This window comes from Oryzias melastigma, linkage group LG7 (genome assembly GCF_002922805.2).
Source record: "Oryzias melastigma strain HK-1 linkage group LG7, ASM292280v2, whole genome shotgun sequence".
Taxonomy (NCBI): domain Eukaryota; kingdom Metazoa; phylum Chordata; class Actinopteri; order Beloniformes; family Adrianichthyidae; genus Oryzias; species Oryzias melastigma.
This window is the reverse complement of record NC_050518.1, coordinates 15,291,156-15,314,008: the sequence shown is the minus strand read 5'-3', so window position 1 is coordinate 15,314,008 and position 22,853 is coordinate 15,291,156. Positions and strand designations below refer to the sequence as shown.

General features: G+C 41.1%; 2 protein-coding genes across 3 annotated transcripts; one reads left to right on the top strand and one right to left on the bottom strand.

Moving 5' to 3' along the window:
• Window positions 1-246: 246 nt before the first annotated feature.
• Window positions 247-14,126, bottom strand: map3k12 (mitogen-activated protein kinase kinase kinase 12). The gene is made up of 14 exons (XM_024293952.2): window positions 13,714-14,126; window positions 10,500-11,023; window positions 8,400-8,583; window positions 8,128-8,319; window positions 7,893-8,051; window positions 7,659-7,817; window positions 7,389-7,497; window positions 5,614-5,723; window positions 5,389-5,505; window positions 5,172-5,306; window positions 4,366-5,089; window positions 4,199-4,266; window positions 3,758-4,055; window positions 247-2,279 (listed from the first exon to the last, which is right to left on the bottom strand). The coding sequence occupies exons 2-14, from the start codon at window positions 10,960-10,962 to the stop codon at window positions 2,124-2,126; spliced, it is 2,874 nt and encodes a 957-aa protein (XP_024149720.1). The 5' UTR covers window positions 10,963-11,023; window positions 13,714-14,126; the 3' UTR covers window positions 247-2,123.
• Window positions 14,127-16,251: 2,125 nt separating this feature from the next.
• aaas (achalasia, adrenocortical insufficiency, alacrimia) lies at window positions 16,252-22,847 on the top strand. Of its 2 annotated transcripts, none has more exons than XM_024293951.1 (17): window positions 16,252-16,408; window positions 16,569-16,684; window positions 16,770-16,897; window positions 17,215-17,270; window positions 17,363-17,454; window positions 17,532-17,578; window positions 17,731-17,829; window positions 18,624-18,767; window positions 18,951-19,071; window positions 19,162-19,286; window positions 19,392-19,452; window positions 19,524-19,614; window positions 19,699-19,792; window positions 21,374-21,441; window positions 21,544-21,625; window positions 21,711-21,795; window positions 22,592-22,847. In XM_024293951.1, exons 2-17 carry the CDS (start codon window positions 16,583-16,585, stop codon window positions 22,745-22,747), a joined length of 1,551 nt encoding a protein of 516 aa, XP_024149719.1. In that variant the 5' UTR covers window positions 16,252-16,408; window positions 16,569-16,582; the 3' UTR covers window positions 22,748-22,847. The 2 variants fall into 2 exon arrangements, with proteins under 2 accessions (XP_024149719.1, XP_024149717.1); XM_024293949.1 differs by having other exon boundaries at window positions 19,696-19,792.
• The last annotated feature ends 6 nt before the right edge of the window (window positions 22,848-22,853 follow it).

Here is a 22,853-nt window from a genome sequence, read left to right as displayed (position 1 = left end):
CCTGTGGATCTGTGACACTCCACGGGAAAAAAAAAAAACAAATTTAAATATCAACCTGCACGGGATTGGCCACTTTGCTGTTGCCCCGCCCTGTGACTGTTGCTGGGCTTTACCATAGATCATGTGTCAAAGTCAAGGGCCGGGGGCCGGATCCGGCCCTCCAGATCATTTTACTTTATTGTTACTAATGGCCCGATATTATCTTGTACTTATTTCTAACTTGTATAATTTTGACAAAAAAATATTTTTATGGAGAGTAAAATATTAAACATTAATTAATATATTCCTGCCTTTTTATTATTCATAGTAATGTTAAAAAGTTACACTTTTAAAGTTTTAAAAAAGTAGTTTTAGTGTGTTTAATAAATGCTTATGTTTTTCAGCGTTCGACATGAGGTGTGTTTTAGATTTGACACCCCTGCCATAGACAGTACAAAGAGGACTGGACCGATCAGCCCCTCCCCCTTGTGTCACAAACAGGAAGTACCAGAAAGCCAAAATCCCACAGATTTCTATTGAAAAATAAACAGCTATTAATCATTCTGTAAAGTAGTGTGTTGTAGTGTGTCTTTTTTTTTTACATTTTCTTGCTAAACCTAATTTTTTTCCATAATTATAATATATTTTCTTTATCGCTAGTTATTCAAGTTACAAACTAACCAATCAGATTTCTCAATTTGACCATGTGGGCTTCGCTGGTCCCACCTCAAACACTTGAAGCTTTTGATTCTCGGAACACTCACGTCGTCTGTTCCCAAAATACCAAAATCGGGCGATATCCGTACCGTGTAAAATTGGCGACTGAATTGACCAGAAGAAGAATCCCGCTACTACTTTTGTCATAAATGTGACACCATACCATTCACTTGGCTGGAAACTATGTGGGGAAAACCAGCAATCAGTTAGCTCTGTGCCCCCTTTACTCTATTCTCAACAAAGTGATGCATTGTGGGTAATGTGGCAGTTTACATGAGTATGTAAAGTAATAATCTGCCAATACCACCATTAGTTATTTATATGAATCTATTGTGTGGCTGACATTGGTCATCCTGCACTTAGTGCTTAGTGTTAAAGGTCAAATGATTGAAAGACCTGCAACATTAACAATTCAATTAAGGTGATTAAATTGCACATTGCTTATATGTAACAGTCCCACCATAGACGATGCAGATTTTTCTAGAATTGCTGAACACGCAGATGCTCCTATTATGTTTAACATCCCACGGATTCTGATGCAGATATAAAACAACATTCTAAATAAGTCTCCTGTAAGGTCGCTGTGCTCCAACACAATGGGTTAATGTCAGAGATGTCTGTTCAGTGAACCTAAAAGTCTCCAGGTTTGTTCAACTCAAAGACACAACACGTTTGTAGTTGTGAGTTTCCAACTTTGTAGCAGGGAGTTTAAATAAAAAATATATATTTATGTATATTGAGATCCCTAGCTATGCATCATGATCAGTGTTTTGGTAACATATTCATTCATTTACTTTTTTTTCTTCTTTTTCTTTAAGTGCAGTCATTTACAAAAAGAAACAAATGCAGAAATAATACTTTCAGGATTAAAAAAGTGTAAACTTTCACAAAATATAAAACGGACACTTTCGAACCATAAATTATAAACATATAGTCATGCATTTGTTCACAGGGCTGCATACCGTTTTAAGTCATACAATTTATCTTACAAACAAAATAAAGTTAGATATTTTCCATGTGGTATGTCATGAATATTTACATTATTATTCATTAGTACTTGATGCATTCGTGTCTTTGAGTATAAATGGAGGATGCTCCCAGAGTGATGGGTTAGTACTTAAAGGACTTAGTGTCTGGTATTTACTTGTGCATCTCAGGAAGGATTTTTGCAAAACAGGAGAAATGGTAACCGTGGTGACCTACGTTTTGTTTTTTATAGTTCGCCTAAATCCTACCTAACCAGTATGACATGAACCTTATCCCACAAGCTGCCAAAATATCTGATGTTATGATGAATGTCCTCTGATGCAGATTTACCTGCCAGTCTTCAGACATCATAAATCAGCTTATCATAGTCTGAGTGTGATCCGGGGGAGATCCCTCACGCCAAACGGAAATGTTCTCCACTCTTGGTGGTCTTTGCTTGTCTACGGAGGTCCTGTGTTGGGCGTCTGTGGAGAACCCTGGTAGGGCTGAGACGGCGACGCCCACGCTCCGGCGCTGGGAGGACGGCTCGGCTCCCCGCTCCCCGACTGGTCCAGCTCGGCGCTGTCGCAGTCGGAGTCGTCGCACAGAACCCGGCTCTGAGGACGGGAGTTGGAGGAGAAGAAAGTGTCCAACGTTAACAACTGCAACATGAAAAAAATTGACTCAATCTGAGTATCAATAGTATCGATACCAAGAGGAAGTTTCGATACTATCATGATAAGATTGATACTTTTGATACTTTGGTTGCAGCTTTTCTTTAATACGTCCACTAAATCGCTTGAATTTACTTAAGGAGTTCATGCAAGTACAGCGTCTATCTGTCTGCAGAGTTGCCAGATTGGGCAAAAAATAGCCAAATTTAACCAAAAAAAAAAACTGCCCAATTTGGCAACATCAGCTGTCCGTGTAAACAGTACCCACCCCCCCACCACCACCTCCCTGCCTCCTTAGAGAGTCAAGACAGTCAATAAATGCCACATATTTGCACACAGTGGCAGAATTTATATATGTTTTGTGTGTTTTTGTTGAAGCCAGATTATATTTATAGTTTTCAATCATGTTGAGTTTGTAAATTAAACCCACATTTCATTACAAAGTAGATTATTTGTGTTTTTATCATTTTGTGAAATTAATATATAATAATTATTCAAGACTCCGCCCTTGAAATCTGTGCTCACCTGTAGCCTCAGGTGGGGCTCTTGGTAAGTTTTGCAGACAGGGAGGAGGAAACCGCAAAGTGACACATAACTTCTAAACAAAACACTTTTGTGATGAAGAAGAAGCCAACGTGTGTTTCTTGCCGATCCAAGTTGGAACCAACCGTCCTCCCTCAAGAGCTACGACAGTTGTTTATATTTTTATTCATTACAGTGTTGCTTTGTTTACCTTTTTCACTTGTGACTTTGATATTTTACTACTGCTTTTATTTTTAAAAATATGTATTTTTGCAGTTCTGATATTTACATTTTTTTTTTAATGTTGCAGTGGTCACTGTTTTCTTCTTATCCTGATGGTTTCATACAATTATTGATAAACATGTTCTATATTTGATATATATTCACAGATTACTGTAATTAGCTATTAAACATTTTTATTTGTCAAAAGTCTCAGTCCTTTGTTTTATTATACATTTAATTAACTAAAAAATGTGGATTTACAAAATTATTCTATAAAATATTTAAAAGTAAAAAGTATTTTTAACAATATTGGCGATACTAGCCATGTAATCACTTGGTATCGGATCAATACGCAAATCCCAAGTATCGCCCACCCCTTGACTGTGTGAGGAAACCCACAGAAGAACAGAGAGAACATGGAAAATTCCACATGGAAAGGTCCCAGCTGGGATTCAAACCTATTTATATTTTTATTTTATTTATTTTAATGGATAGATAGATGATTTGTGCCTGCACTGCAGTAAAATAATAAGATGATTACCATGATCTGGCCATAAAAAAGAGGCTTGATCAGTAGTTTGCATCTGAATTACTGTTCAAAAATATATTTGTTTGATTTCTTTGTCTGGTTTGGTCAAATCAAACCCGTGCTGAAGACACTAAGGAGTTCTTTTCACCTCATTAGAATTCTGTCCGGCCTCATGCTGGGCTTTGGCCTGCCCCGACCCGCCTTCTCTCTCAGACAGGCCGTCAGAGGCCTGCGCTGGATCAGTGTTGTCCACGGGGATCTCGGATCCCTGAGAGAGGAGGTCGTCACTGCGGTCGTCCAGCTTGTCATCTGTGTTGGTGCTGACCACATCCGGAGTGCCGCTGTGGGAGTGGTCGGTGGTGTGACCCTCCTCGCCGTCCGACACTGACAGGTTCTCTGAGCTGAATGTGGACACCGACTGGCATTTGGTAATGCTGGTCGGGCGTCTGGAAAACACACAAAAATGAAAAAATGCTTTAAAGATGTGATGACGTGAAAGAGTGGCATCGTTTCTAAAAGTAGTCCTATTGCTATGAATCAATCTGCCACTTTTCAGATGGAGACGATGGGTTGAAGGAATGTTACTCACCGTCTCCGTGGCAACTCAAACTCACTGTCAACTTCACCTTCCTCCTCTTCCGATGACACTCCACGCCTCTAAATCCCAAAGCAGAAATAAGTGAGTCAGTGTGATCTTCAAAGTGTCGTCAGAGAGTGAGAAGGAGTGAGTGGCCGACCCGCCCGTGGAAGCAGCACCTGTTTGCGTGTGATAGCTGCCCTGTACAAAATGGCTGAAGGTGTCAGGTGTTGGCCTCCGATTCCCCCCGATGCCCCCCGAGGTAGCCTCACGGCGCCGGCCCCATCCTCCTTGTCCTCCCCATCGTGGGGCAGACGAGGAGATCCAAGGGATCCTCTCCCTGCTGCTGCCCCCTTCCCGCATGGCGAGTCTGGACTGCTGGAGAATGGAAACGACGCGGCGTCCTCACTGGGGGTGTCGCTTCTCGGAGGGGTTTCAGTGAGATCGTCCAGACCGGCTGCTCCCCCCTCTGAAACCCCTAAACCAGGAGAGGCGCCCAGGCTGCCCCCTCTTTCCCGCCCGCTCACAGGGGCCTCTCTCTTCCCCTGGCCGTCCGCCTCCAGCGTGTTGCAGATGAGGTCAGGGCTGGAGGAGGACAGCTGCCTCTGCTGCTGCTCGTGGCCGAGGCCTCGCAGCGCCGCAGAGGGCTCCAGGTGCTGCTTCGAGGTGTTGTTGGTTGAACTGTTACTCTGGGCAGTCGTGTCCCTGTTCGGGGACGGCTGATTGGCTTTCAGTCCAGCCAGATCCCCACTGCTGCCCTTGCCAGGCTTACGATGGCGAGTCTTTACTCTCCTAGACCGGCTGGGAGAGGTGGAGCCTCTGTTGGGGCAGGTCGGGAACGTGACTTGCATGACGGAGGAATCCATTTTGGGAATGATTAATTCAGATTTAGGGATGTCTGGCCTGTAAAGTAAGAAAGATAAGTCATATAAAAACATATTTATTCCCGTTAGAATCAAATAACAGCTGAAACGAGCTCTTGCACCTCTTTCCAGAGGGCAGTTTCTGCGGGACATTTCTCTTCTTGATGATTTTGTCCATGGAGTTGGAGGAGCTGCCTTGTCTGGAGCTGTGGTGCTTAAACAAACCCGGATACTTTTTATCCAAAGACTGCTCTCGCCTACAGGAGGATACAGGAACATAAAAACTCACTAAATGCATCCGTAGCTCAACAGCGATGTTTTTTGTGGACTTATTCTCACCTCTGCAGCTCCTTCTCTTTGAGCTCCAACTGCAGCATGACGGCGCTCAGCTCCATGTAGAGGTTGTTAGCTCTCTCCAGTTTCCTCTCGTAGTGCTCACGGATGTCCAAAGCATGCCTGGGAAGCAAAAGAGACGCTCTCGTCAGAATCCATCAGAAAAGCTTTACATTAGACAGAGCAGAGGCAGCAAAAAGACAAAAATAACCAACTGAAACTTAAACAAACCTGAGCTCCTCTCTGCGTCGGTTGATCAGTTCCTCGTCGAGTCGGTGGAGACAAGTGCCCTCGGATTTAATCTTCTCAAAGTGCTGTTTCACCTCCTCTCGCCATTCAGCCTGATGAGACAGAAGTCTGTTATCCAGCCCCGTCTTGTCAGAAAGAACCTTGTTGTGTTTTTATTTAGCGAACTCATTCGTCACTTGACGTGAGATTATTTTTGTTTGTTTGTGCACCTTAAATGAACAAGGAAGAAATATGGATATGGAAGACATGTGACCATACAGTGGGGTTAAATGTTCTAATATTGTTCTATTTGTATTATTTTGATGTGGAAAAACAACAGTGGACTCAATTAAATAAAAATGTGAATGGATTTGACATTTATTGGTGTTTACTTGTTCATTTGTAAACATATTTACAGAGCCGGCCTGTTGTATAGGCAATATAGGCAAATGCTAGGGGGCGAAAAAAGGGGAGAAAAAATAAAAAGTTAAAAAATAATCTTGTTTTTTGGTTGAGAAAGGGAAATTTAACGGGCTATCTAGCTTTTTTTTTCAATCTCTAAACCTTTAACACTAGTGATGTTTCTATAATAACTTAACATGCTCACTGATACATGTTGTACGGGGGTGCAGCGATTAGAGTTCCTTCCTTCTCATAAAAAGCTCCTTAGTTCAAGACCAGCTAATTATCGATTTGAACAATAATAATAAGTGATTTTTAAGTTTTGAAAATTAAAATACTTATTACATATTCTAGGCAGTTATGTTGTTTCTGTTCCAGATGGTGGTGGTGTTGTAGGGGGTTGCCCAAGGGTGCAATAGGGTAGTAGGCAAAATCCCTTTTCGCCTAGGGTGCCATACAGCCCAGGAACGGGCCTGCTTGATTATCTTGCAAGTAATACAAGGAATCTGGCAACTCAACCTGCACTGTTCTTACCCAGGTACAATACTTATTTATCTCTGAGGCACAATGGTTGAACTTGTGACTAAAGATCAGTGAATCAAATCACTCAAAATTAACCAAAATTGACCATGAATCGTATCGGCAACCACACGATATGAAACGAATCGCTGTTAAAATGAATCGTTATACCACTAGTTCAAATCCTTCACATCTTGAGCAAACCCAAAACGCTGTCCGTCTCTTTTGTGCAACATCCAGCCAAAACATGACACATCCACCTCCGTGTTCTACAGTTGGAAAGGAATCTTTGTTTTATTTTTATTTTTGATATCTCTTTTTTTTCTTCAAACACATCTTGCTTAAGTTTCTTCTTTTTTTTGGAAGTGAAATGAAAAAAGTAGAACATAAAGTTACTAGCACAAATTTTTAAAGCTGGAAATAAAAGATTTTTTCTAAATAAACAGTCTTTCATAAAGCCACATTTTTACAAATAAGGTTTTTGTCTTTTATGACTGCATAGACCTCTTAAAAAGCTTTATTGTACTCAATTTTAATTACGTCCCAAACTGAGAGAGCAGCTACCTTTCTTCTTTTAGCCATGCTGGCTTGGTGGATATAATTTATCTCCACTTTGCAGAGTCATAGGAAGCTGTGTAAATGAGCCACCTGCTGCTGACTAATGGGACAAGTTTAAGAGTATTTATTAATATGCAATATTTATAACTCAACTCCACCTCTAAATGAGGGTCTGAGAGAGTTGAATGTGGTACTAAACCTTGGTTAAAGCACTCCAAGACTCATTTATTTCCTTTCTCTATGAAATAAACAAACCAAACATATGAAAATGAGCTTAAACTCTTAAATAATGCACACACCTGAGACTTAAAGTATGTTTCCTGTGGGGTTGATAGTACATCAGCTGAGGCTATATCCAGATGAAGAAGAATCTGACGAAAAGAAGGTCTATTTCTGGGCTTACAGTTCCTGCAAATCCAAGATGGGAAACACAGCTGTGTACACTTTTGATGCACAGTAAAATCAATAAACTCTTCAAATCGCACGCTATCATCTCGCCATGCAACTTCACTTAACCGTCGCCTACATCCTCACTTCCTTCTCCTCTCTGTTTTCTAGGCTCTGCTCACCAGCACTGTCTGAGGAGGATCTTGAAGCCGTCTGGGCAGCTCTCTGGGATCGGTAGCTGGAGGCTGTTGTTTCCCACCCCCCAGATGATGGCAGAGGAGTCCACGTCTTTGTATGGGATCTCTCCAGTTAGCATCTCCCATAGAACAACTCCAAAAGACCTGTAAGGTGAATGGAAATTTAGAAAACCTTTTTTCTTTAAAGAGAAAAACATTAAAATTGGGGGATGATCTCACCAAATATCCACTTTTTCTGACACCGGCTCGTTCCGGATGACCTCAGGAGCCATCCAGGCAACCGTGCCAGCAAACGACATCTTGGTGCTCTTGTCACTGAGCTCCTTTGAGGTGCCAAAGTCAGAGATCTTCACCAGGTCATCGTGTGTGATTAGCATACTAGAAGGGAAAAATAAGACAAATAATGAAGGAGTGTCAAAATTCAGCTGTCCTGCTAGAAGAAAATATGACTTACTTTGGGGATTTGAGGTCTCTGTGGATGATTTTATGGAGGTGTAGGTAGTTCATCCCACCCGCAATGCCCATGGACCAGTCCACCAGGAGGGAGGGAGTGATTTTACGGCCCGCCCTGAGCACCTCGTACAGCTGGCCTTGAGCGCAGTATTCCATCAGGATGCAGTAACAGGGAGCCTGGGTGCACACGCCCCTGCGAGGACAGCACAGGTGAGCACATTTAGAGCTGCCCGAGCGAGGGATTGTTGGAGTATGTCAGAAATAGTGTCGCACTTGAAGGTAATGATGTTGGGATGCTTGAGTTTGCGCAGGTGTTTGATCTCCGTCTCTTTGATGTCCCGCACTTTTTTCACGGCCACCTCCTCTCCGTGAAACTTTCCGAGGAAGACAGCCCCCTGAGCGCCGCTGCCCACCCATTGCAGGTCAGAGATTTCCTCGAAAGGAACCTCCCAGGATTCTGTACCCAGAAGAAAAAAAAACAAAGAAACCTTAGATATTAATTGAAACATTTTGTACTAACTTTTCAATGGTTAGTGAGCTCCAAATTAAGTGCAAACCCCATGAATATGGAGCCAAATTTGGGCCAAAAAGATTTGAAACTCATATAAAGCAACTCGAAAAAGTGTCTAAAACTTTCTGCAATTCTAATATAAATGTGACTATTTTCAGCTTCACATTTTTAGCTTTTAGGTTTCAGAACTCAAAATTTTAGACAGAGGTTACCACCCTCCTTGATTTTAATTAGTCCTCAGTGTTAGCCCCGCCTCCACACACCAGAGAGGGGTCAGAAGTTTTAAATTTGCAACTTTCAGATACATTTTTCAGTGATTAGTGAGTAGTCCAAAGTGAGTGAAAATTACAAAAAAATGGGGCCAAAAAATTTGAAACTCCAATGAAAACAACTCAAAAAAAAATTCAAGCTGAATACAGCTTAGGTTAAAAAAAAGTTAGAGTTTCTGAAACTTTCTGCAATTCACTTAATGATTTTAATTGGTCCTTTGTGTCAGCCCCACCTCCACACGCTAGAGAGGGACTAAAAGTTTTAAATCTGTAACTTTCAGATTAATTTTTCAGTGGTTAGAGAGCGGGGCATCCAAAATAGGTGCAAACTCCATGAATATAGAGCCAAATTGGAGCCAAAAATATTTGAAAGCCAAATATAACAGAGGAAACTGTCTAAAACTTTCTGAAATTCTAATATAAACTTGATTGTTTTCAGCTTCAAGTTTTCTGTTTTTAGGTTTCAAATCTCATATTTCCGTTTGGGGTTACCACCCTCGTCGATTTTGACTAGACTTTTGTGTGATCCCGTCCCCCATGCGCCAGTGTGGGGCCAAAAGTTTCAAATCTGCAAATTTCAGATCAACTTTTCCGTAGTTTGTGAGAAGGGCATCAAAATAAATGTAAGCTCCATGAATATGGAGCCCAATTGGGGCCAATAAAATTTGAAGCCCACATAAAAAAACTAAAAAAATGCAAGCTGAATTTAGGTTAGGCATCAGGCATTATTTGACATCAGAATGAGCAGCAGGACACAACTGCATCCCAGAAGGCCCCAGTCATATTCCAACAAATGGTCTATTGGCAACTTATCAACCAGAATTCTGCTTTTACATGAAGAGATAAAAAACAAATGGAGGAAAAAATAAAAGTCCCTTTATAGCCTGATCTGTCTGTGATCTGTCACAGTGACATCGCTTAAATGACTGTGAAAGCATGGTGGCCAAAGATGAACGAGCCTGGCAGAATGAAAGAGACAGGCAGATTAATTCTTCATGAGGTCCACTGTGGGGCTGAGATCTCTTGAGAGCTGCAGCAGTGAAGGCAGAAGCACATAATGCTTCCCCCTGACCAGCTGTGAAAACTCAGTGACGTCGGCTGAGCTGGGCTGACAGAGGCGAAAGCAGCGACGCGGCGCATACGGAGGCATTCAGGGTTTCTACATCACCATAGCAAAGAAGGGAACTTGTGCTTGAGTCTTTTCATTTCACATATTACATTTATCTGAAGAAACAAACAGGAAAATGTACTTTTCAGGTTGAAACTGAAAAAAATCCATTAAAAAGCTAGAAATTATAAAACTTGAATTCGAGTTTTCAGCAGGTGTTTCGTTACACACCTACAGATTAAAGAGTAATTCAGATCAAGTAGCTGGTTATTTTAGAAAAAGTATACATTCCTCATTACTTCTATTGAATAAAAAAATGTGGATGAACTTAAGTGCACTGTGAATTCAATCTTTAGACATTCATCTTCATTGGTGCGTGAATAAATGTGAAAGCATAGTTCTATTAAATCAGAGGATGTGTAAAGTGCTTTGACCTCATCTTCTTAAAACGGTGCGGTAGCAGACAGTGCTGTGGTGGAGCATACCTTCTTGGTTATGTTTGTGTTCAGTGGAGTAGGCCTTTCCAATCATGGTCCACACTGGCTTTAGGCAGCCGAACAATCCCTCCAAAAACCCTCCACTCCCCGACTGTAGCCGAATGCTCTCCGACTGGCTCCGGACGGCTCCAGCCTCCGGACTGTGGTCTGCTTCGGCGCCGCCGCCGCAGTGGCAGGCCTCATGTTCATGTAATTTTAGCACGCTGTTGTCAAAGTGGGCTGTGGGTCCATCACTGGGAGTGGGGCTGCTGCCGCTGGGCGCCCCCTGTCCACCGGTGTCGATGGACAGCACGTTGCGGAGAACACACTGTGTGGGGGTCAGGTCCGTTTCCGGGGTGCAAGCAGGGGTGTCTCCATCGAGTCTTCGATATGGGGGTTCAGAGAGGGGTGTGCTGAAGCCTGACAGGGAGGGGGAAGGGGCACGGGGCTCATGGATACAGGTCCCACTCATCAGGGGTTTCCCCAACACTTCAAGTTAGGGTGGATGGAGGAGGAAGAGCTTGGAAGAAAGTCTGTGGAGGAAAGATGGATGATAAGAAAACAAGTCCTAAACAGAGCCACTGAACAAATGTATAAATACAACACTTTGGTTTTTGTTCCCATTTGTCACGAGATGAACTCAAAGATGTGAAACATTTTCTACATACACAAAATACCCAAATATGTCTAAATCTATGACAGAGATTATTTCTCCTTTGCTTAGATAATCCATCCTACCTCACAGGTGCGCGAAAATGCGGATTCAACAGTATGATTATTGCAGAGGTGTGCCACACCAAGATGCTGATTCGACAACATGGTTATTGCACATGTGTTACACACCAAGATGCTGATTCGACAACATGGTTATTGCACATGTGTTACACATCAAGATGCTAATTCGACAACATGGTTATTGCACATGTGTTACACATCAAGATGCTAATTCGACAACATGATATTGCACAGGTGTGCCATATCAAGATGCTGATTTGACAGCGTGTTTATTGCACAGGTGTGCCATATAAGGATGCTGATTCAACAACATGATATTGCACAGGTGTGCCATATCAAGATGCTGATTCGACAACGTGATTACTGCACAAGTGTGCCATATCAAGATGCTGATTTGACAACATCACTATTGCACAGGTGTGCCACATCAAAATACTGATTCGACAACATGGTTATTTCCCAGGTGTGCCTCGACGTGCCACAATAATAGTCCAAGGACTCAGAAACCAGTCGGTATCTTGTGTGACCATCATTTGCCTCTTTTGCAACACATCTCCTTCGCATAGACTTGATCAGTATTGATTGTGGAATGTTGGTTCACTCACTTTCAATGGCTGACCAACGCTTCTGGATATTGGTAGGAACTGTGACATGCAGCCATTTATACCCATCTAGAGCATCCCAAACACGATCAGGGGATGATATGTCTGTTGAGAATGCAAGCCATAAAACATCTGGGATGTCTTTAACTTCCAAGAATTGTGTATAGATTCTTGCAATGTATGGCCGTAGATTATCACGCTGCAACATGGGATGTTCTCAGATGTATGGCCCAACAATGGGGTCCCAGGATCTTGTAACGGTATTTCTATGTATTCAAAATGCCATCAATAACATAGCATCTATACCATACCATACCCCACTACTCGACAACCTGTGAGAGTAATGATGGTCACGCCAGAAACTGACCAGTTTTCTGAGTCCCCATGTCCCTCAATTAAACGAAAAAACGGCACCATCCAATGTGGTCATACGGTTGCGCAGTGGTTACCGCTCTTGCCTCACAGCAAGAAGGTCCCTGGTTCAAGTCTTGGCTGGGGGGGACCTGAAACAGAAACACCAACAGTGGACCTTTCTGAGTGGAGTTTGCATGTTCTCCTTGTGCATGCGTGGGTTTTCTGCGGCGACTCCGGCTCCTCTCACCATCTAAAAACATGCTTCATAGGTTAACTGGTTACTCTAAATTGTCCTTAGGAGTGAATGGGTGTGTGATTGAGGTCTGTGATTGAGACTGGCAACCTGTCCAGGGTGTATCCTGCCTTTGCCCATCAGCAGCAGGGGTAAGGCTCTGTGACCCCAAAAGGGACAAAAAGGTTAAGGGGATGAATAAATGAATGGCACATTTCAGTGTCATTTTATTGTGGTCATTTTAAGGCACACCTGTGCAATAACAATGCTGTCAAGTCAGCATTTTGAGATGGCACACCTGTGGTTGGATGGATTATCTCAGCAAAGGAGAAGTGCTCACTATCACAGATTTGTGAACACTATAAATATTGTGTTTGTAGAAAATCTTTGAGTTCATTTCATGACAAATAGGAGCAAAAACAAGTATGTTTTGGTTCAGTGTAGATGTGATTTCAGCACTGGATAGCGCCACTCATAACCCATTAGGAGCTGTCCAGTGCTGAAACTACAGTAAACAAAGTTTTCATCCATTCAGACAATGCAAACCACCAAAAATAGAGCAGTCGTGATGTGAGATGGGCTTTCATCCAGCCTCTCCGTTAGTCCACTCAGTCCTTTCATTTCCACAAGATTGTGTCACTTCCACCAGCATCGTGTCTGTGAATGGGAGAAGCAGGAGGCCCAGTGGAGCCATCACCCCGAGAGGAGACGAGCTTTATGAATGAACCAAAAACCACCTCCCCCCCTGACTGTCACCTGCTCCGTCCCTGCACACCTGAGCAGCATCGGATGCAACGAAGAGGATGACAGATTGCATAACCTTCCATCGGTGCGTGGATGTGGACGTAAACCCGCGTGTGTGTGCGTGAAAGGAGCACATGTGCCCGTCTCACTGCACCACTACACGAGCGGGACGAGCGCGTGAAAAAACAAACATCCAGCTCGGGCCCCGTGCGGAGCGCGCGCGCGCACGCACGCATGAAGATCAACCTTTAAATAACCGAGGATGTGGTGATGACACTCGGCGGCATCACCGTCGACGTGAATCGCGGTCCATGCCAAGAGAAAGTGCCGCAGCGCCTGAGCGGTTCCCCGCCGCTGGCATCAACGCACACATTTCGTAACGTGCGCGTTTCTGCTGCACACGAAGAGGATTTTGGTCTCCGCCGTCGACGGCGACTCAGTTCGGTGCTGCAGTGTGAGGACCGCCGGAGCGCCGCGGCGCCAGGCGGCGGCATCCAGCCCGAACATCCCGCCGCCTTTCGGGGTGTTTTAAGCGGATAGTGTGACATTCCCATACCTTTCTGCCTGCTGGATGTCGCGTTGTCAAGTGAAGGGGTGGGCTCGGCTTTGTATGTGTCCGTGTCAAGGAGCCCGTCGGTGTTTGTCTTCGCTTCGGGATGGCTCTCGCATTTCCACCGCCGTTAGATCCACGAGTTTCACGTCACTGGGATGGAAGCCAGAGGGTAAAATGTGTTATCAAGTGCTGGGGACCCGAGCAACGTGAGGCGCGCTGGGTTTTGGGGGGAGGGAGGGAGGGAGGGAGCTGTCTCCTTCCCAGTGCTGAATTGACGTCACGATGGTGCAGGTTGTGCCGCCAGAGGGCGCTGCTGATACCCTCATCCTGAAGTCCTGTATGGAAGCAGACTGCTTTCCATCACATCCAGGTTTTCCATTCGTAAAATGTGCCAAAAGAGTTCAGCTGGATCTGCTGATGATGATGAGCAAAACACACTGTTTAAATAGCCATGACTTTAAAGGGGCCATACCATTATTTTTTTTAAATATTTAACTATATTTATATAGTTATAGTATATAGCTCTTAACTCTGGAACACTAAAGAACAAACTATTTATGAAATATTAGTTATTTTTCCTGAGTTATTTCACACCCGGAAGTAAAACGACTCAATTCCTGAGGCTCCGCCTCCCGCTACGTGTGCGTTTCATGACGTCATTCAAGAGAAAGCAGCGTATCTGCATTTCTCACTTAAAAATAATCCAAACTTCTTCAAAGATGGAATGCAGACCTGGACATCGCTGCACTGCTTCACAACGCAAACGGCTTCTGCAAGGCTGTGCCAGACCGAGGGGTGCGGGTCTCAAAGGAGCCCCGCGTCTAAAGTAACGAACACCAGTTTGAGATGGAATTTATTGAAGACACAACTGGAAGATATATTCTGCATCCAAAATCAACGTTTTTTTGCTGATCACTGCTAGCTCTGGAGAGAAATTGAGTGTTGCGTTCTAGTGGGGACGGTGCTGTCAGAGCAGACTCTTTCTGGAGGGGGGCGGGTCGTATCGTACTGACGTCAGCACGATATGACCCGCTCGTTTTCCTTGGTATGGGAGGGGCTAAAGCAGACAGCGCAGGTTTTTAGAGGATTAATCTTAAATGCATGAATGGATCAAAATACCGTTTTGGGGTTCTTTATAGTGAAGAATGAACAGTAAAATGCATTTAAAACCTCAAAAAGTAACATTTTCATAGGGCCTCTTTAATTAAATTATTTTATAACAACAGTAGGAGTGGAATAGGGCTGGGTATCATTAATAATTACCAGTTCATTTAAGTCGATTCACCAGAACCTGAATCGATTCGATTCCAATTTTTTTGAATTAATTTAACCCACTCAATTCATTACACGGTTTACATATTCAAACATTTTTTTTTTGTTTGGCCACAGGTGGTAATCGCATTACTGTGTTACACCTTACTCCAGAAAAAGAAGAAGAAAGTATGAGTGAGAAACGATGCATCAGACCAGAAATGATAGCTTAAAATCTTTCCTTAAAATATTTTGGAAAATTCATGAGTTTGAGTATAGAAAGATGTTCATTTAGTCAGCAATGTATGTTTAGGTCGACCTAGCGTTAGCATTAGCCGTCCTATGGGAAATTCCATTGTACGTAAGCATCAAGCTAGCAGACTTTAGCTTTATGCGTTAGATCAATCTGTATTTTTATGGATCTATCATATCAATCTATTAAGCTTAGATCGATTGAGATCATTAATCAATTTTAACAAAGGAGGATTATTATACAGGTGTTATTGTAGTGCGTAAAGAAAAATTAAGAAATAAAACTAAAAATACAAGACTTAAAGTAAAAACAGGGGGCAGAAAACATTTTTTAACACAGAAAATGATACAAATCCCTTCCTCTCATTTGATCCTTTAACGTCTGAAGGTCATGTACCAACAAGTTGTTGCCTTAGGTTAACAACAACTTATAATATGTTTTAACCAATCACAATCAAGCTTCACATAGCTCACAGAAAGTGTTGGTGGGATTAACATGGTTAAAATTATGTTAGGAGCCTGCCGGCCCGTAGAAATTTGGTCCACAGGCCGCACTTTAGACACCATCCTGTCCTCCCAAACAAACTTGTGTTTTAATTCAAGCAGTGATCCTGCTGATTTTAGGAGGTTTGTATCTTGACTTCAGTCTTTAGTCAGTTTTTATGTTTATAAGACTTTTTCGTATTTTCTGTTCACAACATATTTTTTTTTCTCAAATTACTTTCTGAAATATGTTACTGGTTGGTATTTATTTTTTACAAGTCATTTTATTTGTTTGTAATTTTAAATTAAATGTTCTGGTTTTCCTATCTGGTGCTGTGGTTTAGTTGGGCGCTTCCAGGCTTCCATACTTTACAAGTAAATCCGTGGATAGGATTTTTAAAGACACATAGATAATATGTCTAATGTGTACATATCTATACATGTGATACATTTATGTTTTTATATAAGAATGCTGGTCTTTGTTCTTTTTCTAACAGTACATTTTGTCCATTGGGACATGCGATGTCACCGTATGTCCTCTAGAGGGCACCATTCGATTTGCATTTGTTTTTAAAGCTACTCTTTTTGTCCAACCTTGTTGCCGTAGACCGTGCGGCGGGACTGAAAAGTCCCATTTGAAATGCTATTAATAAGGGCTGTAAATAAGCAGAAAAAGTAACAACTGAGATTTTTGTGGAGAACAGAGTGTAAGGTAAAGTTCCCGATAGAAAAAAACGTCGTTGTCATTGTTACGAAAGCGAAGTTCTGAACTTAGCAGGCTGAATAATGCGTGCTATCACAGAGTTAGCTTGTTAGCCACTCTGTTTTTATGTGACGTCTTGTTGTTGAGTTTATCTTTATTGTGTTTTCAGGGTGATTGAGAAAGATGTGCTCTCTAGCTTTATTCCCGCCTCCACTGCCCAATGGTCAGACAACTCTCTGCGAGTCCAACAACGAGCTGCTGTCCGGGAACAAGGAGGACACACAGGTCTGCTTTACGTGCTAGCAATAACGTACATGGTGTGTTCATAGTTTTTTCCCCTTAACCCCTTTTCTCCATGTGTTCTCTGCAGAATGCTAGTCCTCTGAGTCTGCATTTTCCGAGAGAGTCTCTGAAGCTTCACAGTCGAACAGAAAGTAGCAGCAAAGCAGCTTTTCTGGATCATTCTGAAACCCTGTGGATGAGGAGTGCAGCTGCATGGTGAGAAACGGGCTCAGTGGGTTCTTTTAGTGATAATTTCAAAGTAAAGGCACAGTCATAAGAAGGAGAGCATATATAAATAGTTGATTTAATCATTTCCAATTATTCTAGCTTATGTATGACTCAAACAAATCACTGACATGACAAGTAACTACGACTTGAACATTTCTTAAACATATCAATTCTGTCTTAGTAGTTCAAATAAGGATACTGAAGAGAAAACAAATTTTCTTCCTATTTTTCAAAGCATTTTTTTTAATGGTTGTACTTTTTAGTGATTTTTAGTGAACCTCGGTTTGATTTTTTTTCTGTTCCAGGCGCGACGGTGGACTCACAGGGCTGCTCAATGAAATTACCGACTCCGATTCTGAGGGTATGTAAATATCAAAAATCTGATTTCCTTTATGTTGACAACACTGCAATAAATGTGTAAACTTGGTAACCTTTTTGCACCTCCTCCTGCAGTGCCTAAATGGCTTTCAGTGGGTTCTGGTTGCATCCTGGCGTTGCTGAGATGGATCTCCTCTTTCCACAGCTCTCTGTTTCCACATCTCACTGTGAGCTGTTTTTTATTTTGAAAATGTATTATTTCTTTGCTGTCGTAATATTTTATTTACTTTTTCTTTTTTTTAAGCTGAGCTGTGAGGATATGATCGCTGAGTTTTCACAAGTGCTTAACTGGTAAGCTTTTAATTTGAAAAGTCCACATTAGCCATTGGGTGGCTTCAATAAGGATGTAAAGTAAATGTGAATAACCTTTTTACGACTGCTGTCAGTGGGTTTTATGGATTCTTGAATACTGAAATATTAAACCGTTATATTTGCTGTAACAGGTCTGACTGTGTGGTGCGGGCGTTCGCCTGGCATCCTCACACTGACAAATTTGCTGTTGCTCTGCTAGACGAATCCATCAAGATCTACAACCCCAAGAGGTATTTTGTGTTGTGTTTATCATTTTGTTGTTTAGCTGATATTAAGATCACCTCTTAAGAGGAGAATTTTTAATTTTAAAAAGTAAAAAAGTGTTTCCATCATAGTTTTTTATTTTGTCTGTGTCACAGACAGACCAGCTGTACTTTAGGCGGTATTTAAAAAAAAAAAAATAATAATTCCTGGTATTGAATCAATCCTTTTGAGAAAACCTTTATCAATGCCTTAAAATATGTGTTTGTACTTTCTTTTTTAGAGCAATAATTTATAATTTCTTACATAAAGTTTCGCATTTTTATTTTTTTTTGGTTTTTATTCTTTCTAGTGATGTGACAAGTATTTTTCTTGACCAAATGAAATTGGTTTAGAATAAAACTTTGAAAAAAATAACCAAAACATTTTAAGTGTATTCTTTATTTTGGCAGTGATATCTAACTTTAGTAACTCTTGTACTTCTTCTTTTCATTGTCTCTGAGCTCTGGTAACTCGTTCTCTTTATTGTTTATCATCAAAGCTTCATAATTTTAAGGAAAAAAAACTCATAAAGGTTTCTATCTTCCAGAAACCATTATTCTGAGTATGATATTAGGTACTGCACTTCCTAGAATAAAGCTGTGTCCTCTAAAATTCTTGTTCATGGACGTATTCTGTGATAATAGTCTGATCCAAAACACAAAGCTTTCTATTTCAAGTCAATAAAAACGATCTAAATGCATGTCAGACTGTTGGTTTTGTTCTTGTCCTGTTTCTTGTTGATTCTGGGACAATGTTGTCATCTCCTTTTGTTCTTCCTCAGCACCACAACTCCCACACTGAAGCACCGTCTGCAGAGGAACGTGGCGGCGATGCAGTGGAAGCCGCTATGCGCGTCTGCGCTGGCGGTCGCGTGTCAGAACTGTTTGCTGGTGTGGCACGTGGACCCCTGCTCACTGTCAACCAGGTGGGTCATTTCTAAAGGACTCATCAGAATTCTTTAGGAAAATGCCAAACATTTATTTCTTCAGGTCTTTTCATTCTTGTCAGTTTTGGATTTCCAGTTCTTTTTTTGTTTGGTTCATTTGATTGACAGTCCTTTTTAATCGTCCTTCATGCTTATTTTTTTTCTTCCCATCATCTTGTTCAGGCCGTCATCTAGTTGTGCTCAAGTGTTGTCTCATCCCGGCCACGGCCCGGTCACATCCATCGCCTGGTCTCCGAGCGGCGCTCTCCTCTTGTCGGCCTCACCGATGGACACATCAATGATGGTCTGCAATAGCTGCTTTGTTTTTTACACTAAGCCGACAAATATCCAAGATCGTCCCGTCGTCTTTGCTCATAAGAAATGCGTCTTTCAGGTTTGGGATGTTGCAGCAGAGTCTTGTGTACCACTTCAGAGGGTTGGAGGGGGCGGGGTCACCTTCCTCTCATGGTCTCCAGACGGCAGCCACGTCTTGGCTTCCACGCCGTCTGCCTTGTTCAGGTTAGAACTTCACACCTGAAGAGGATGAAGTCACTAAGCAGAGCTCGATAGAAGCAAAATCACCCAAGTTTTTATACAGATCAGAAACTAAATTCCTGTTTTCAGGGTTTGGGAAACCAGGATGTGGACCTGCGAGCGATGGCCGTGCCTGAAAGGACGCTGCCAGGTCAGGCCTCCGCAGTTATGGCTGAAGTAAGACGCAGAGTTTGGTCTAAACCCTTCGTTTGTGTGTGTTAGTCTGGGTGTTGGAGCCCTGACGGGAGTCGACTCCTGTTTGCTGTTGAGGGGGAGACGGTCATCTATGCTCTGACCTTCGCTGGAGCACCAGGTGAACAAGACAAAAACAAATGCAGAAGAAGAAAGATGGTTGTGTTAGAAGCTGTATTTAATGAGCCATGTCTGTTTTCAGCAGGTGTTTCTACGAGCTCATTGACGGGACCTCAAGCAGCAGCCGTGGTGGCTGACCTTTCAGAAACAACATTTCACACAGAGGATGGAGATCTCATGTGAGTTACTTTATATTATATGGAGTCAGACTGTAGTAAAGTTGAAAGTTATGATGGCATTCTGCTAACTTTTTGGACTTTTTTTGGCATTCATTAAGGTTTTTTTAGGCTATGTTGGAGTTTAGCTATATGGGCTAATTTAGGATTTTTTCAGTTTTCTTTTTTGGGCTAATTTGGAGTTTAGCTAATATGTCAACTTAATGTTAGCTATGTTGGCTAATTTAGGATTTTTTTGCTTCTTAGGGTATTTTGGAGTTTAGCTAATATTTCAGCCAAATAAAAGCTCTTTTGGCTAATTAAGGTTTTTTTTTTGTTTTTTAGGCAGTTTTGGAATTTAGCTAAAATTTTAACAATTCTAGCTGTTTTGGCTAACTTAGGCTTTCTTGTTTTTTTTTGGCTATGTTGGAGTTAAGCTAATATTTAAACTACAAACTAGCCGTTTTGGCTACTTTAGGATTTTTTCAGTTTTCTTTTTTAGGCTAATTTGGAGTTTAGCTAATGTGTCAGCTTTTTGTTAGCTATGCTGGCTAATTTAGGCTTTTTTTTCTTCTTCTTCCTAGCCTATTTTTAAGTTTAGCCAGTATTTCAGCTACATACCAGCTGTTTTGGCTAATTTAGACTTTTTTTAAGTTTTTTAGGCAGTTTTGGAATTTAGCTAACATTTTAACACAATTCTAGCTGTTTTGGCTAACTTAGACTTCTTTGTTTTTTTAGGCTAATTTGACATTTAATAATATTTTGTCTGGCTATCAGCTCCAGCGTTTTTAGCTATTGGCTTCAGCGATTTCAGCTATCTACTTCAGCATTTTTAGCTATTAATTTCAGCATCTTCAACGGCCAAATTCAGTTTGCAGCATTCACACAAGTAATGCTATATATCTGGGTTTTAGTTTGTTTAAATCTAATGATGGTTGAGATGTGTGCTTTACGTCCACTTTATACCTGACCCGATTAGTCGACTATTAAAATAATCGTTTGTGGCAGCACTAGTATGTAGCAGGGATGCAGCGATTCACTTTCCTCATGATTTGTAACATATGGTTCAGTTTTAAATTGAGAATTGCATAATAAATTATGGTCATTCCAGACAGTAAAAACTTTTTTTCAGTGATGTTTAGATTTCTTTTTGCTTTAAATTAGTTTCTCAGTTTTGTTTGAGAAGCCCCTCCCCTAACAGTTACATCATCATTATGGCCTATTTCACAAACACAACCATAACAGATTGGCTTAAATTGGACTGAACTCAGATTATTAAAATGTTTTTTTATAATTTATTCTCCCTAAAAGGTTTTGACTGATGCTACATTAATATTTCAAGTAAAGGTGGCAAAAAGTGTGCTATTCCTCTCATAGACACCCAGAAACCTTCCTTCATTTGTGTTTATTGATTTAAATGCTTCACTCTGATAATAATATTATTTTTTTCTGATTATAATTTTATTTTGTTAGAAGGCAGGCTGCAGAAATCTGTTATGAAAAAATGAACTTATTGTCAAGAATTGCATATTTTTATCACCTTTTATTCAAAGTTTTCGGCTCATTTCTGTTGTTTTGTGTTACTGATCTTGTGTTTTGTGTCAGTGTTGGTGGAGAGATTCAGTCTTTATCCTGGGATCCGAGAGGAGAGAGACTAGCTGTGCTGCTCAAAGGTTGTTTTTTTCCTCTCTGTTGGTTGTTGTTTTTACATTCTACATGTTAGTTTTAAGGACTGGACACTAACCTGTTTTTTTTTTTGTTTATTTCTTCTGCAGGGGATCCACAAGCGACAAACCGGCCTGCGATCATTGCAGTCTTCAAAACAAGAACCAGCCCCATTTTTGAGCTTTTACCTTGGTTGGTGTTTTTTTATTTTGACTTTATGCTTTTGAGTTTTACTAATACTAACCAGTAACTTCTCTGTTTTACTCTTCTGGCGTAGTGGTTTTGTCCAGGGGGAGCCCGGCGTGGAGCCAAGACTGATGCAGTTTCACCCTAATTTCCAGCACGGGGCTCTGCTCACTGTGGTCAGTCTGACGCTCTTTCAATGCTCTTCTCCATCTGTAGGCCAAAGGTCGTGGCTTTTGCCATAAACACTATTTATATGCCTTTATGAGAAGTAAACAAATTGTCTTTGTTTTGTGAAAGGGAGTAAATATTAATTGGTTTATTCTTTTTGGCTTTTTTAAATTAATAGTTTTATCTTTAATATTTTTTAAATACTAAGCAGATCACGATATCTAACATAAAACCTTCATTTGTCACTGTTTTTTTTGTTGTTTTTTACAAAGCTCATTGACCTCTGTCTCCAAGTCATTCATGGTCAAACATTCTTGTGCATTAGATTTAGTTTTTTGATATTGAACATATTTCAGATTTACTTTAGTTTGACTTACAGAAATAAAGCTAAAAGTTTTTTTTCTCCAGAAATCTTTATTTAAAATATTGAAATGACATACAGTAAGGAACATAAACAATAAATGTTATATTTTTTTATGATTAACACTGGGGGGGGTGTTAAAAGTAACAAACAACAAAAATGATTACTTTAGGTTTTAATTCTCTTCTTTTTTATACTGGATGAAATGAAGATTCGGGCAAATAACTCAAATAAATTTCGAATATTACCACTACATTTAGTTTTCTGAATATAAAACTTTGTTAATAAGATCAAGAAATGTATCAAATATAATTATTCTCATTATCAGTAAAAGCAAACGGTATGTTTTTAATGGGGATACATTTTAGTAGTTGAGAAATGATGTTAGGTGTGTGAGCTTCTTCAGGTGCTTTAGAACAACGGTCTCTTGTCTCTGTTCTCAGTGTTGGTCCAGTGGAAGAATCACTCACGTTCCTTTCTACTTCCTGAGTTCTGCTGTCCCCCATGTTGCTCTCAGTGGGAGTCCATCCCTGCTTCACCCTCTGGAACGGCCGGCTGACTTTGCCAATCAGTCACTTTTTACCGAGCTCATATCGTGACGGGACAAAAGCTCCAATCCTCCAAATCCTGTCTTTTAGTCCGGATTGTTAAGTGTTTGAAAAAAAGATTTCGATTTTTTTGAAGACTTATACTTAATAAACATTT

What these genes read in the sequence shown, in the direction of transcription:
- map3k12 (XM_024293952.2), bottom strand. Translation starts at nt 10,962, where the DNA reads ATGAGTGGGACCTGTATCCATGAGCCCCGTGCCCCTTCCCCCTCCCTG. An exon ending in ACACAAACATAACCAAGAAG is followed by an intron (nt 8,584 to 10,499) that starts GTATGCTCCACC and finishes TTCTGGGTACAG; the next exon opens with AATCCTGGGAGGTTCCTTTC. An exon ending in CAGCTATCACACGCAAACAG is followed by an intron (nt 4,267 to 4,365) that starts GTGCTGCTTCCA and finishes TTTGGGATTTAG; the next exon opens with AGGCGTGGAGTGTCATCGGA.
- aaas (XM_024293949.1), top strand. Translation starts at nt 16,583, where the DNA reads ATGTGCTCTCTAGCTTTATTCCCGCCTCCACTGCCCAATGGTCAGACA. An exon ending in GCCTGAAAGGACGCTGCCAG is followed by an intron (nt 19,453 to 19,523) that starts GTCAGGCCTCCG and finishes TGTGTGTGTTAG; the next exon opens with TCTGGGTGTTGGAGCCCTGA. An exon ending in ACAGAGGATGGAGATCTCAT is followed by an intron (nt 19,793 to 21,373) that starts GTGAGTTACTTT and finishes GTTTTGTGTCAG; the next exon opens with TGTTGGTGGAGAGATTCAGT.